Source organism: Phyllopteryx taeniolatus, chromosome 1 (assembly GCF_024500385.1).
Source record: "Phyllopteryx taeniolatus isolate TA_2022b chromosome 1, UOR_Ptae_1.2, whole genome shotgun sequence".
Taxonomy (NCBI): Eukaryota; Metazoa; Chordata; class Actinopteri; order Syngnathiformes; family Syngnathidae; genus Phyllopteryx; species Phyllopteryx taeniolatus.
The window spans coordinates 31,424,532-31,440,037 of NC_084502.1; the positions used below are offsets into that span (position 1 = coordinate 31,424,532).

General features: G+C 44.0%; 1 protein-coding gene across 5 annotated transcripts in view; it reads left to right on the forward strand.

The window, feature by feature from the left end:
- magixa (MAGI family member, X-linked a) overlaps positions 1–15,506 on the forward strand; it is a 58,622-nt gene that overhangs the window by 12,018 nt on the left and 31,098 nt on the right. For 4 of the 5 annotated variants that reach the window (XM_061788901.1, XM_061788937.1, XM_061788929.1 and 1 more), the window contains exons 7-15: positions 2,261–2,438; positions 2,513–2,580; positions 5,737–5,904; positions 6,763–6,932; positions 11,928–12,006; positions 12,085–12,244; positions 12,532–13,057; positions 15,039–15,102; positions 15,167–15,370. In XM_061788901.1, the coding sequence (XP_061644885.1) occupies positions 2,261–2,438; positions 2,513–2,580; positions 5,737–5,904; positions 6,763–6,932; positions 11,928–12,006; positions 12,085–12,244; positions 12,532–13,057; positions 15,039–15,102; positions 15,167–15,370 (1,617 nt within the window). The remainder of the gene's footprint in view (positions 1–2,260; positions 2,439–2,512; positions 2,581–5,736; positions 5,905–6,762; positions 6,933–11,927; positions 12,007–12,084; positions 12,245–12,531; positions 13,058–15,038; positions 15,103–15,166; positions 15,371–15,506) is intronic. The other variant, XM_061788921.1, reaches the window with a different exon arrangement.

The following is a 15,506-nucleotide window of genomic DNA, read 5'->3' on the forward strand; positions in this document are numbered from 1 at the left end:
AGTTCAAACATGCCAATGTTTACTTGATTACAGGAATTTCGCAATGATGTAGCTATTAAGTTGATATTCTCAAAGACTCACTCAGGTGGAAGTGTTCCACTGTGCTAAAGCTTAATTGGAAATATTTTTTTTTCCCCAGGTAACCCCCCATGTTCAGTATGTCCAAGTACAGGAATTGACCAGGAGGTCACACTTTCAGACACTACCTAAAGTAATGTTTTTCTTTTTTCAAAACACACACACAGACAGTGCAATATAAATTGACAATAGATGTCTGTTTAATGTAACTTCAGAAATAAAGTGAGAAAAAGTCATAGCATAGCATTTTCATAGAATAACTGAAAATGTACTGTACTATTAATCGGTTTTGAAGGGGCTGAAACTAAGCCCCCCCCCTGCTAAAATATAGTAACTATAGAAAACATATTTATTAAAAATATGCATATAATATATTAATAAAATGTATAAATATTTAAGTTAAAATATAATAAGCGGTATAGAAAATGGATGGATTGGTAATACTACTTTTGTTGTTAAAATGACTCGAAACTCAAAGTTTAGGACTTGCGACTTGACTCGGGACTTGCTTCTCTCAACTTGGGACTTGACTCAGGACTTGAGGGTTAAAACTTGAGACTTAGTTGTGACTTACAAAGCAATGACTTGGTCCCACTTCTGTTGTATACCCTGGTAGTTTTTTTTTCTTTTTTTCTTCTTAGTAGAAACACACGGTATATAGGGAAGTTCCTGTAAAGGTTCCTGTGGTGGAAAAGGCGCTGTTGTTGAAGTGATACAGCTTGACTAAGAGACTAAGTTTAGCCTGTGTTGTTAGTGGAAGTTACACAATCTTCTAGGCTTTACACGATCAGGATTTTTGGGGCCGATCAGCGAGTTTAAAAAAACGATAACTGATCACCGATCCGATCACAAGATGGAGCAATGTGTCTATTTAAATGACCTGTATATACTTGTGTACTTAGTTGCTCAAAAACTATATTTACAATAAATAATGTATCTTTGTTCATGTATTTATGCCAGTGAGGCATAGTGACAGACAGAACAAATGAATGGTCTTCTATTAGATGGCACGAAGTACATACAGTAATTAATGTATCCACTGTCTGTGAAATTGTTGTTTGTTGGTGTGCTGTGAGATTTTTCCAATTGTAAAATATGTTCCTTGGCTTCATAAAGGTTGCAAATCACTGCTCTAGCCAGGTCATGTATTTTAATCAGTCAGGTCAAACAAACATTACAACATGACAGAAATAATGGGTGCTAACTTACTGTAATTAAATTACTTTATTGTAATTAAATTACTTCACCCACACCGAAACTTTAGAGCATGATTCGACAGACCGGCAGAATGTTTACGCACAACCATTAGTGCTAGCACTAGCTTGCTTGGCTACATAACGTTTTGTTGCCTGCTTGCGACCCGTATCGTATTAAAAGTACGGGAACATACTTCAAGCAAGCCTTAAACGAACGTCCTCTCCTGTCCTGAGCAATGGTGACCACCAACACACCTTTTTCCCCATTTTGTTCTTATAGTACAGTCGGCACGGTCCACTCTTGTTGTTGTCTCCACCGTAACGAGTGTATCCAGTCGCATTTGAGTTGACAAGATAAAGCCCAATGATTGTAAAAAAACGGGATGCGGTGGTATCAGAATACAAGATTTTATTGCAGTAGTCTTACATAGTGCAATCGTGAAAGAGCAAAATTGTCTTTGATCCAGGCATTACGTGTCTGTCTGTCTCAGACGTCTTGTCTGTCCCACACCGCTGACGTTTCTTATTTTTTTTATTAATAACTTTATTGGCCGTCAGGTATTTACAGTACTCCGTCAAAAGACACTCGTCATCTTTTCATCTTCGACAAGGCTAAAAATAAACTAGCTTTTGGAATCAAATGTACTGTGCACGATGGCGACGCGTAGTAAATGTCTTTTGCGGAGCCGATCAATGACGGCATTGATCGGAGCGGCGAATTATGACATTCAAGCCGATCAGCATAAAATGCTAAATATCGGCTGATACCGATCAGGCCTGTCAGATCGGTGTAAAGTCGACAATCTTCTAATCGGTTCGATTATAGTTCCCCTGTAGAGCCTCCTCGAAACACGATGCACATTTAAGACAGTTGAGATTGTCACTCATATGGGTAGCGTGAAGGCAACTTCCGGTTCACGATTGAACCGTCGAGGAGTTAGGAAGGTTGCAATACAGAGACATTAGATCCACCTTCTGCCTTCCAGGAGGGTCCACTGGAGCCCCCCCCGCCACGCTGCCCGTCAACCAATCCTGGGGTGAGTCTCCGGCAGGGAGTGGCTCTGGTACGGAAAATGGAGGAAGAGGAGCAGGAAGAGGAAGAGCTCCCATGGCCGACACGTGGGAGATGCCGTTCGGCAACGGTGGCGACACCTTCTATGCCGAGTGAGTGACAACACAATCCCAGCATGCACTGAGAAAACAAATATACAAATATTTCTGATGACCATGTCTGTCAGTCACATGTCAAAGACCAGACAAGATCTTCGAGCTCAAAACAAGGAGACCACTTCCTGTTCAGCAGAACGTAAGTCTGTGACATATGGCAGGCTTTTATTGTAACAGCAGGGAGCAGCACAGACCTGATTCCTGTTGGTGGTGTTGTTACCTCCTTCTTACCACTTGTTACCACATCATTCGTTTAAGCAGTTTGTTATGTCGTTACCTTGTTATCACTTGTTCCGCCTGGATTCCACCTTGCTTCAGTGTCGGTTTTTGATATGTCCCCGCTCCCTCCCACACCGATATTGTTAATCACAATGATCAGTGGCTTTGATGAATATCTTTTATCATCACGTTATTGCCAGGAACTTTGACAGCTTTTATGAATAGACATTTTCTATTAAGTTCCCATTAAGCTTGTGTCATTAAAAGACAAACAGAGTCCTCACTAAAGAGAGCACCAACTTAACTTAGGGTACAAAAATTATGCACAACAAGTAGGAAATGCATACAGAAACTATCACACCTCCGGGCAATTTACAGTACGAGTAGAGTAGTAGAGAGAACGGGGTTGCCAGCCAATCGCAGGGCACATACAAACAAACAACCATTCGCACTCACATTCACACCTACGGATAATTTAGAGTTGTCGATCAACCTACCACGCATGTTTTTGGGATGTGGGAGGAAACCGGAGTGCCCGGAGAAAACCCACCCAGGCACGGGGAGAACATGCAAACTCCACACATGCGAGGGTGGGATTTGAACCCCAGTCATCAGAACTGTGAGGCAGATCTGCTAACCGTCCACCGTGCCGCCAGCTATAATCATCCATCCATCCATTTTCTGTACCGCTTTATCCTCACAAGGGTCGCGGGCGCGCTGGAGCCCATCCCAGCTATCTTCGGGCGAGAGGCGGGGCACAACCTAAACTGGTCGCCAGCCAATCGCAGGGCACATATAAACAAACAACCATTCGCGCACACATTCACACCTAAGAGCAATTTAGAGTCTTCAATCAACCTACCATGCATGTTTTTGGGATGTGGGAGGAAACCGGAGTGCCCGGAGAAAACCCACGCAGGCACGTGGAGAACATGCAAACTCCACACAGGCGGGGCCGGGATTTGAACCTTGGTCCTCAGAACTGTGAGGCAGATGTGCTAAACAGTCCTCCGCCAGCAATAATCATCCATTTCTGAGCCGGTTCTCCTCACTAGGGTCGCGAGCGTGCTGGAGCCTATCCCAGCTGTCATCGGGCAGGAGGCGGGGTACACCCTGAACTGGTTGCCAGCCAATCGCAGGGCACATACATACAAACAAACAACATTCGCACTCACATTCACACCTACGGGCAATTTAGAGTCCCCAATTAATGCATGTTTTTGGGATGTGGGAGGAAACCGGAGTGCCCGGAGAAAACCCACGCAGGCACGGGGAGAACATGCAAACTCCACACAGGCGGGGCCGGGGATTGAACCCAGGTCCTCAGAACTGTGAGGCTGACGCTCTAACCAGTCGCCCACTGTGCCGCCCAATAATCATATTAAACAAAATTATCCAACAACAAAATTGTGGCTCATGAAAATGCTGAGTGGCTGGTGAGCAAAAATGTTCATGTAATGCCCTGAGGAAGTGATATGAACAAAAATCGAAGCTTTTTCGTGGCTGTTTTTCAAATGTAACTAAAATCGTAATCATGGAACTTTCCAAAAGCAACTGTGTTATAATTACACATGTTATCCCAGTAATGTAATGGATTGCAATGACATAGATTTTGTAATTAAATTACAAAATCTTGTATTATTATACGAGATGTATAATTACACATGTACAAACCACAATTCCAATGACGTTGGGACGTTGTGTAAAATGTAAAAAAAAAAACAGAATACAATGATTTTGAATCCTTTTCAACCTATATTCACTTGAATACACTTCAAATACAAGATATGTAATATTCAGACTGATAAACTTTGTTTTTTTGCAAATATTCACGCATTTTGAACTTGATGCTTGCGACACTTTCCAAGAATTCTGGAACAGGGCCATGCTTACCACTGTTACATCACCTTTCCTTTTAACAACACTCAATAAGAGTTTGGAAACTAAGGACACTATTTGCTGAAGCTTTGTAGGTAGAATTCTTTCCCATTATTGATTGATGTACAACTTCAGTTGCTCAACAGTCCGGGTTCTCTGGTGTCGTATTTTGTGTTTCATAATACACCACACGTTTTCAATGGGAGACAGAGCTGGACTGCTGGCAGGCCAGTCTACTACTCGCACTCTTTTACTTCGAAGCCACGCTGTTGTAAGACGTGCAGAAAATGTCTTGGAGAGCTCTGGCCCAGAGAAGCTGGCGTAATTTCTGGGTGTTTATGATATATGGCTTTCATTTTGCATGGTAGAGTTTTAACTTCGATTTGTAGAAAAACGGTTAAATGACAGGTTGTTGTTTTTTAAGTGGTCCTGAGGCAACGTGGCAATATCCATTACACAATGATGCCGGTGTTTATTGCAGTGTTGGTTTTCAGCCCTGCCGCTTACATGCAGAGATTTTTCCTGATTCTCTGAAGCTTTTGATGATGATATGGACCATAAATGATGAAATACCTAAATTTCTTGTAATTATAAGTTTAGAATACTTGTTCATAAACTGTTAGACTATTTGCTTATGCAGATGTTCACAAAGTGGTGAACCTCATTACATCCTTGCTTGAGAACAACTGAGCCTTTCGTGGATGCTCCTTTGATACCCACTCATGACACTCACCTCTTTCTAATTCACCTGTTTACCTGTGGAATGTTCCAACCAGGTGTTTTTTTTTTTAAGTATTACTCAACTTTCCCAGTCTTTTGTGCCTCTGTAGCAGTTTTTTGGAACATGTTGCAGGCATCATATTGAAAATGAGAGAATATTTACAACAGTTTGAATATTAAATATCTAGTCTTTGCAGTGTATTCAGTTGAATCATTGCATTCTGTTTTTTTCTTACATTTTACACAATGTCCCAACTTCACTGAAATTGGGGTTTGTTATTAGTTACTCCCCAAAACTTCTCGTGACTCAGTTAAAACACTTGTAGCGACAATTGACACGTGTCGCCCCGTCTTCGCCACATGTATCGTTATAGCCACTCGCTACCTGGTTATAACACTTCTAGAGTTATCATCACTTGTATGTCATCATACTTGTTATGCAGTTAACACACTTGATGGCGCACTTGCATGCTCTCAGTTCCAGAGTTCACAGATCAGCCAAGTGAGCTGCAAGGTTTTTCGGTGCACACGTGTCTCTCCAAAGGGCCGCGAGGCTTCGGCTTTAACATCGTCGGAGGAAGTCGAGCGCGGGAGTTCCTGCAGGTGTACAGCGTCACACCTGGAGGCCCGTCCACCCTCCATCAAGGTACTTCTGTCACTCTGGACACACACCCTACATGGCTGACACATCACGGAAGCTGTCAGTCATCCTGACTATTATGTGACTGAGAGCTGTTACTTGTTCTAAAGCAGGGGTGTCAAACTCATTATACTCAAGTATACATTTTTGTCTCAGGCCGCATTGTAGCTATGATTTCCCTCAGAGGGCGGTTAGAACAGTGAAACCATATAAATGTTTAATTACCAAATCATATTACCATTACACAACAAATTGAGGGATAATGAGTTTTCAAATCAGAAGACAAGGATAATAGTTACTGTAGAAGAATGGTTTGGTAACCGAAAAAATTGAGGGATAATGAGTTTTCAAATCAGAAGACAAGGATTTAAGTTACTGTAGAAGAATGGTTTGGTAACCGAAAAATGCAATATCTTAACATTATTGTTTATTATTATGACAATTTGGAATTTGCGTACAAATTTTAGCAAAAATCATGGAAGTTGACGAGCATGATTTGCCTTCGCGGGGCACATAAAATGATGTGACGCGCCGCATCTGGCCCCCGGGCCTTGAGTTTGACACCCATGTTCTAAAGCGAGAGATTTGTACATGGAGGATTACGTTTAATTCTCATGACCCGCTAAACCACACACGCACACGAACGCACGCACAGACACACACGGACTCACACACACATGTAATTCACATTCATACACTTCACCTACACTACTAAAAAAAAAAAGTGATGGATATTTGGCTTTTGGGGGAAATTTTTTGATTTCTGGACTAACTTTATGTAAGGACTTTAGTGTATATCATGTTGGGAATATTGTACAATTGTTTGTTACATTTTGTACAAATAAATCTTTCTGCATTCCACAGCTGACATACTAGTGTACATCAACGACGCCTGTGTGCTAGGCCGCTCACACAAAGAGGTGGTGGAAATGCTCAAGTCGGTTCCAATGGGTCAGAGCGTGGACGTGGTTCTGAGGCGAGGATACCCGATGCTCTACAACCCAGACGGCTGTCCCAAACACACACTGGACACGGTACACTCGCTGCTGACAATTGTCACCTCGTTATCACACTTGTTACCTCATTATCGCAACTTGTTACATCGTTGTCACACTTGTTACCAGAAGCAGGAGTAAGTCATAAGTTTGTCTCAAGTCTTAACTTTATAGTTTCAAGCAAGTCTCAAGTTAGACTGCCAAAAATCAAGCAAGTTGAGTCCCAACTAAATTTCAAGCGAGTTCAGTCATTACATGGGTTAAGCAAGTCATACTGTAGGTCCAGTCACGCAGTCTTCCCTAGGCACGACATACTGTATATTCGCATATTAAGGCCACCTGTTACATAGTTAACACCAGGGATGATTTCTAATATGGGCGATATGGGCAGCTGAAGCATCCTCTGGGGGACACTTACCCCAAGTCACAAGGAAGTACTACTCGTAGGGTATTAGCCATACTTGCTTTCACTTTTTTCTTCATCTCATCGTAAAGTGGAGGCACAACTTTATCACCAAAGTACAGTAAGAGCACGATTGTACAACATACCTTGGATCCAACATCTTTGTCATAAACCTAAGCCATCCATTCTCGACCATGTAATATGGTTGGAGTTGTTTTTTTTTTATGATGAAGTAGGTGATAGAATTGGCAATATTGAAAGCCTGGGCAGAATTAGCTGGTAGTTCGCTGCATTGCTGTAAATTCCACTGATCCACTTCTTTTAGCTGCTTGGGGTGATGTGCTCGATGAGCCCACGCGTTTGTTGTGTTTACAAAGTACCTCTTTCACATTTTGCTCTCCTTGCATACAATCGTAGTCATGTCAAGCTCCATTTTCCGTGGGACACTGTAGAACCCAAAGTACGCCCACACTGGCTTTTAGTGATGATGGAGCAGATCAAATCTCCTGTTGCTGCTCCATGCAGCGAAGAGACTCCACTGCTCAAGCTCTGCGGCTAACTCATAACTCATAGCACCCAGCGAGGGATTATGGCAATATACAGTATACAATGTGTGCGTATATATATATAGAGACAAAGAGAGAGAGAGAGAGAGTTTGTTTTTTAAATACAAATTTTTGAGGATTGTGAATTGATTAAGAATTGCCAAGGCGTACAATCAAGATTCTTTATTAAATCGATTTTTTCATGCACCCCTGGTAACGGTCATCCTACTTGTTACGTTATAATGTGTCATTTGTGTTACTTTTGACATCACTGTCTCCATTTCCTACACCGCACACTTGTTTTTTATGTTGATGTATGGAAAAGTGCTGAGTTCAGTCTAGCAGGTACCCCAAGCTGGGCCAGATGAAATGGGGTCCCGTCCCATTCTCCCTGTTCAACAACTTAATTTAAATTCTGGAGCTTAAGTGAAAATAGGCTAAAGTTCCTTTAGTGCAACAAAGAAAGCAAACTTCAACAGGAAAAAGCAGGTACCACACATTTTTCGGCAGACTTGACTGTCTGTTGCATTCAGATGTTGTCCTTCTTTGTGGCAGCACCAAACCAGACTGTGATGGATGGACACAGAACCGATTCAATGACTGCTGTCTAGAACTGCCTCAACAGCTCTTGTGACAGGCTGTGCTTCCTTAGAAGCCGTAGGAAGCACATGCTCTGCTGGGCCTTTTTGAGGATGGAGTTGATGTTGGTCTCCCACTCCACGTCCTAAGAAACTAATTCCCAGGAACTTGAAGGTCTCAACGGTTGACACAGCGCAGTTTGGACAACGTGAGGGGCAGCTGTGGCGAAGGATGTTTTCTGCAGTCCACAATCATTTCTGCAGTCTTGAGCGTGTTCAGCTCCAGATTGTGTTGGCTGTACCAAAGCTCTAGCCGCGCCACTTCCTGTCGATACGCAGACTCGTCACCGTCTTTGATGAGGCTGATGACTATGGTGTCGTCTGCAAACTTCAGGAGTTTGACAGCCGGGTGCCTTGAAGTGCAGTCGTTTGTGTAGAGAGAGAGAAGAGCAGCAGAGAAAGGGCACATCCTTGGGGGGCCCTGGTGCTGATGGTGCGTGTGGATTAGGTGGTGTCCCCTAGCCTCACCTGCTGTTTCCTGTCCGTCATGAAGCTGCAAATCCACTGGCAGATGGCAGGCGAGACATTGAGCTGGAGAAGCTTGGAGGAGAGTAGTTTGGGGATGATAGTGTTGAACACAGAGCCGAAGTCCACAAACAGTATCCTCGCATAGGTCCCTGTGGCCAGGATGAAGTGCAGTCCCATGTTGACTACATCATCCATAGACCTGTTTGCTAGATAGGTAAACTGCAGGGGGTCCAGCAGGGGTCCTGTGACACTCTTGAGGTAGTCCAGCATGAGGCGCTCAAAGGACCTCATGACCACAGATGTCAGGGCGACAGGTCTGTAGTCATTCAGTCCTGAAATTGCAGGTTTCTTGAGGACTGGGAGGATGGTGGAGCGTTTGAGGCAGAATGGGACTTCACACAGTTCCAAAGATCTATTGAAGATATCTGAAAATCGGGGCGAGCTGGTCCGCAGACTTTCAAGCAGGAGGTGGACTCACTCTCCGGACCTGCCACTTTGTTGATCTTTTGTTGTTTAAAGACACATTCCACATCCTGTTTGTGAATGATCAATGCAGAAGGGGGAATAAGAGGTGTGATGGTGGTTGTCGGTGGTGCGGCTGGGTCGGTGTGTGGGTGGTGAAAGTGTCCTTTTCAAATCTGCAGTAGAAGGTATTCAAGTCATCAGCCAGTCCTTTATTATTCTCCACTTGGGCGTGATCGCTTGTAGTTGGTCAGTCGTTGTAGCCAAACTGACATAGAGTCGTTAGCAGCAAACTGGTTTCCACATCTTTTCTAAAATATAATAATTCCTTAATTTCTCTAGGCGGCACGGTGGACGACTGGTTAGAGCGTCTGCCTCACAGTTCTGAGGACCGGGGTTCAGTCCCCGGCCCCGCATGTGTGGCGTTTGCATGTTCTTCCCGTGTCTGCGTGGGTTTTCTCCGGGCACTCCGGTTTCCTCCCACATCCCAAAAACATGCGTGGTAGGTTAATTGACAACTCTAAATTACCCGTAGGTGTGAATGTGAGTGCGAATGGTTGTTTGTTTGTGCCCTGCGATTGGCTGGCAACCCGTTCAGGGTGTACCCCGCCTCCTGCCCGATGATTGCTGCGATAGGCTCCAGCACGCCCGTGACCCTAGTGAGAAGAAGCAGCTCAGAAAATGGATGGATGGATAATTTCTCTTTGAGATGTTATCGTTTGTCACCGGGTTTTTGCCCTGATTGTGCAGGGCTCTGCCCCCACTCTGATAGGCGTCCGCTTTAGCCTGGCGGAGTTGTCGAAGTTTGCTCGTGAACCACAGCTTATTGTTATTGAATGTGCGAAATGTCTTGGTTGGTACACACACGTCTTCACAGAAGCTGATGTAGGATGTGATAGTGTCATTCATCCGAGCTGCTAGTTGAAGTTTCAAAGACACTCCAATCTGTGCACTCTAAACAGTCTTGATTCCATCTTAGCTTCATTAGTCCACATCTTCACTGTTTTCACTACAGGCTTTGCACATTTAAGTTTGAGCCTGTATGTTGTTATTAATTGAATTAAACAGTGATCAGACGAGCCCAAAGCTGCACGGGGACTAGCACGGTACGAGTCCCTTAGCAGTGGTCTAGAATGTTGTTTTCCCCGGTGGTCAATGTGTCAGTCAATGTGCTGCTTGTATTTAGGGAGTTTGTGGTTGAGTTTTGCTTTGTTAAAGTCCCCAAGAACAATGAGGGGTGAATCTGGGTGCCTTTTTTCAAGTTTGTTTATCTGGTGAGCCAGCATTTGCTGTGCGGCGTTTGTGTTAGCCTGAGAGGGAATGTAAACACCTGCAAGTATGAATGAACTAAACTCGTGACGAGTAGAATGGCTCACAGTTCAAAAACAGCAACTCTAAGTCCGGGTTGCACTGTGTGCTGAGCTCCGTGACATCAGTCAACCATTTTTTGTTGATGTAGAAGCATATTCTACCACTTTTTGTTATCCCTGGTAGCTCTGTCGTGGTCCGCTCGGTGTAATTGGAAGCTGGGCAGCAATGCGGCGCCGTTGGTTATGCGTTCACAAAGCCAAGTTTCCTTGAAGCAGAGGGCGGCAGAACGTGCAAAGTCTTTACTAGTCTTTGTGAGGAGAAGAAGCTCGTCCACTTTGTTGGGTAGAGAGCGTAGATTTGCGAGTGGCATTTGAAGTCCGCGCTGTCGGCGCTTAACCTGCACTTTCCTCTGTGGCATTGTCTTCTCCCCCTGCTCCATGCGCCATAGAGTGCAGTCACTCGTGAGTAACTCCAAGAAAATACTTTGTTGATTTGTGAAAGTTGGCAGAAAAAGGGCCGCAGGGTACTCATTCCCCTCCATGTCTTGCCTCGTGTAAGTAAGTTGGCTAATGTCTCCAAAAAGACAAAAACATGGTCAGTACTAGAGAGCACGTTACTGAGGGGTCCATCCTTGGAGGCGTCATTTTGGATTGCAATCATAAATACAAACATTTGGGACCATCACTTTTCTCTGATTGGTGAATTTTGGATGGGCTGATCTCTAATCATGTCAAAGAACTGACCATATTTGGCCAACACTGTCTAAACTTACTTCCTTAATCGTGTCACAAGTATGACTAATTGTAAGGTGCTTTTCAAGACTTTTTTTAATTATTATTATTTTTTTATGTCTGACTTTTTTATATCTGCATTTCTCTTTAATGGTGTCACACTTCCCTTACGTAAACATTTCTTTGAGGTTCAATGGAGGTTCACTTAAAATATTGGAATTCAAATCAAGTATCAACACCTTTCAATCACATCAATACCTTTATTTAACCAGAAAACAAAAACCCATTGAGACAAATGTCTCGTTTTCAAGGGTGGCTCAGTATTTGCTACTTTTTACATCGCTGTCACCACTCGTTACCTTGGGTATGACACTTGTTGTTCTACAGTTATGAGACTTGCTACCTCGTTATCACCCAGTGTTACACCTTTATCGAACTTACCATCTGTGCCTGAGTAACTGAACTCCTCCCATCAGCCGCAGACTCCTCCAGCCAACCACCAGTACAGACCGCTCACCTACAGCCATGTGCAGGACGCCACCAGCAGTGGGTCAGGTCAGTAGAGCTTACACACACTTCTTGTTCTTCTTCTTCTTGTTGTTACTTTACTTCAATGTCTTGATGTCATTCCAGGACTTTGCCAAGCCTCTCCCTCTTACTCAGTCGAGCCAATGACCAATGGGTTGACGGGCCCGCCAACTCCCACTTCCTCTGAACCCCCTGTGGCCCATCCCCCACCTCCTTCCGAGAGGATATCAGCCCATCACAGCGACTCTGATGGGGGCACTCGAAGGTGAGCTGAAGTGTTAACATTGTTAGCCTTCGAGGTCGTTTTCTTCCAGCTCCAGCTGTGTTTCCCAACCTTTCTTTAGCCAAGGCACACTTTTTACATTAGGAATATCTCACAGCACACCACCAACTAAAAATGTCACAAAAAGTATTAATACTGATAATAGTGATGATCTTGTCTCATATATACAGCAGGCTCTAAAAAATGGAGGGTGAGCAACCAATGTGTAAAAGAAGTTGGGGACCACTGCTCTTGAGAGCGCCGTTAACCTGCCTCTCCCTTCTGCACAGGTCTTTTGGTATTGGCTACAACAGCAGCACCCTCCCCACCCTCTCCTCCTCCTCCTCCCTCCTCCACCATCAGAATTCCAAGTCGTCAGAGAGCGACCTGTCTATGTCGACCTTCCCCATCGCGTCCTCGTCTAAACTGTGCGAGTCTTCGCCCCCCGGTGGCCCTGCCCAGCATCCCCCGATGCCGCAGAACTGCCTGCCTCCCACGCTGCCCCGGGAGATCCCACCCTGCGGCTTCAACGGGTGTCCAGCCAGTCACCAAGTGCCCCCTCAGCCCCCACTTGGAAAGACAGGCCTGGCACTCTCTCTGGGTTCAGGGTCCTTCACCACTGGCGAGCTGGTGCCGGTGGCCCTAGAGCGCTGTGGAGGCGGCGGCCTGGGTTTCAGCATAACAGCGGGAGGGCCGGGAGGTCAGCTGGCCGTGGTGAGGCGGGTATGGGACCGCAGGCAGTGCCCTTCCTTGCAGTCGGGGGACGTTGTGGTCAAGATCAACGGTGCCGATGTGCAGAACCTCAACTTCTCTCAGGTATGAACACTTTCGGTTTCCATGGCAATAGGGAGTGGAGATATGGCCTTAAAATAAAATCCCGCTTTATGACAAGAAATGTGCAAATTATTTGGTGCACCTACCTTGGCTCAAACGTTTCCATCATGTGGATAAATGACTGCTTTTGCAATGTATAAATGATGAATTCAAGCGCAAAATGGTCAAAAATAAAGGTTTTATTTTAGAAACCAACAAGTGCCATACGCAATTACTGCAGCTACTGTCATCTACACTGAAGCCAATTGCAGATGATGGTTACCAATCAAGTGGGTCGATAGGATCTTGACACTAGCAGCAATGAAGAAGATAACTGACTTTGTGCAATCAACGTGACTTGTCTCGCTCTCCATTTGAGGGGTTAGGAATCAGATTAATGCTTACACTGGTAATACTACACGACATGTATGACATCTTTTACGATCATTGGGCTAATCTTGTCTAATCAAGGTGTTGGGGGAGGTGGGATTGGAAAATGTGTCTGCTACCGGATATCACCATTACCATAGCAGCAACAAAACAAAATCACAAAGGAAGAGGTGCTAGTTTTGATTGCGGCAATGTTTTGTGTTTAAAAAAAAGAACAAGAAGATAAAACGTGTGTGGTGTCATCCCTGGGTGCTATGGATAGGAAGGTTTGGGCAGAGGTAATCTTCAAAGTATGCAGTTTCTGACTGATCACTTTCCTCCATTGTACAAAAATAAAAACTACTGTCTGTAACAAAATCATCTTCATGCATGACAATGCAACATCAGATGCTGCAAGGAATATCTTTACGTCATTGGCTGTAATATGCATAAAAGGAGACAAACTCATGATGTGGCCCTTATCCTTCTCTGAGCTTAACCTTGTTGAGAACCTTTGGAGCATACTCAAGCCAAAGATTTATGAGGGTGCACAGCAAAACTTGGAGTGTTAAAATCCATCCATCCATTCTCTGAGCCGGCTATCCTCACAAGGGAGCCTATCCCAGCATTCATCGGGCTGGAGGCGGGGTACACCCCGAACTGGTTGCCAGCCATTCGCAGGGCACATATAAACAAACAACAATTCAAACTCACATTCACACCTATGGGCAATTTGGAGTCTTCAATTAACCTACCATGCATGTTTTTGGGATGTGGGAGGAAACCGAAGTACCCGGAAATTTTTGGGAGATGATTTTAACTCCCAAAGTGTAAAAGGTTTTTGGGATTTAAATGGTCTCCAGAGTAGGGGTTATTTCACAAAGTTGATCACATGGTGTTAGATTAACTCTTCAGACTTTAATTAACTTCTTCTTATTCACTCTTCTTTGCACCTACACTTTTTGAGTTTGAGAGAGACATTTTTGAAAATAACATTTATTAATCATATTATATTGTATGTGCTATATGTACTTACACACACACACATCGATATACATGTTTTTTTACACTATCAGTGTTGTTCAGTAACGCTTTCATAGTGTTAATAATGCTATCAAAGTTGTTAAATAACACTTTCATAGTCTTAATAATGTTAACTCATCCAATATGGTGTCAATATTTTACTCTATTCGAGTTGTTTAGTAACACTTTCACAGTGTTAATAATGTTAACTCTTTCAAAAGAGTTGATCTAAGTCTGAACCTGTGATTGCCATATAAACTCTGGGTGAGTGTTGATTTCAACTCTGAGGGTGTTAAATTTGTGTTTTCAAAATTTGCTGTGTGGGAGGCAGTGGCAAAAGATCTATGAGGGTGGAGGGCACTTCACATCTAAACAGTGGATTTTCTGACATACTGCAAAGAAATTGAAGCAGAAAAAAACAAATTCAATGGATGTAAGAATTGTGAAGCTTATACATTTGATAAATTAAAAATTATGCTGACTGTCGTTTGCGTCGACTATTTAGGGTTATAACTGCATAATAATTTGGAACACGGTGTTTATGGTCCTAGGAGGGCAGGATTTGTAACGGCGCATATGTTCCATTCCTCAGGTCCAGAAGATTCTGCAGGATCACTCAAAACAGGGGAACGTGGTTCTGCTGGTGCACAGACGAGGTACCCTGCTCATCACACTTATTGATGACTGATACGATTTAACTTTTTCATCTTCCGCCCTCAGCTCCCGTCTCGGTGCCTCTGGTCACGCCTAACTTGTACAAGCCCCTCACTTCTCCCCATGGCCTCACAAGCCCACCGTCCAACCCCTCGACTTCCACCGACTTGCCTTTCCCGTCCTCGCGTGCCTTGGTAGGGGGTGTGCCCCCACTCAGCCAGGCTGGCTTGGTGATGGAGGCCCCCCTGGAGGGGCACCTCCCAACAGCAGGTAACAGCCCACATGGCTTTGCCTTGAAGACCTTGGGTTAGAATTGAGCCTTTTGTTGAGTTGATCAATTCAAGTTTATTTTTCGGGAATATTTTTTTCAATAATTTTTTTTGACCGGCGTAAATTTGGCACAGCA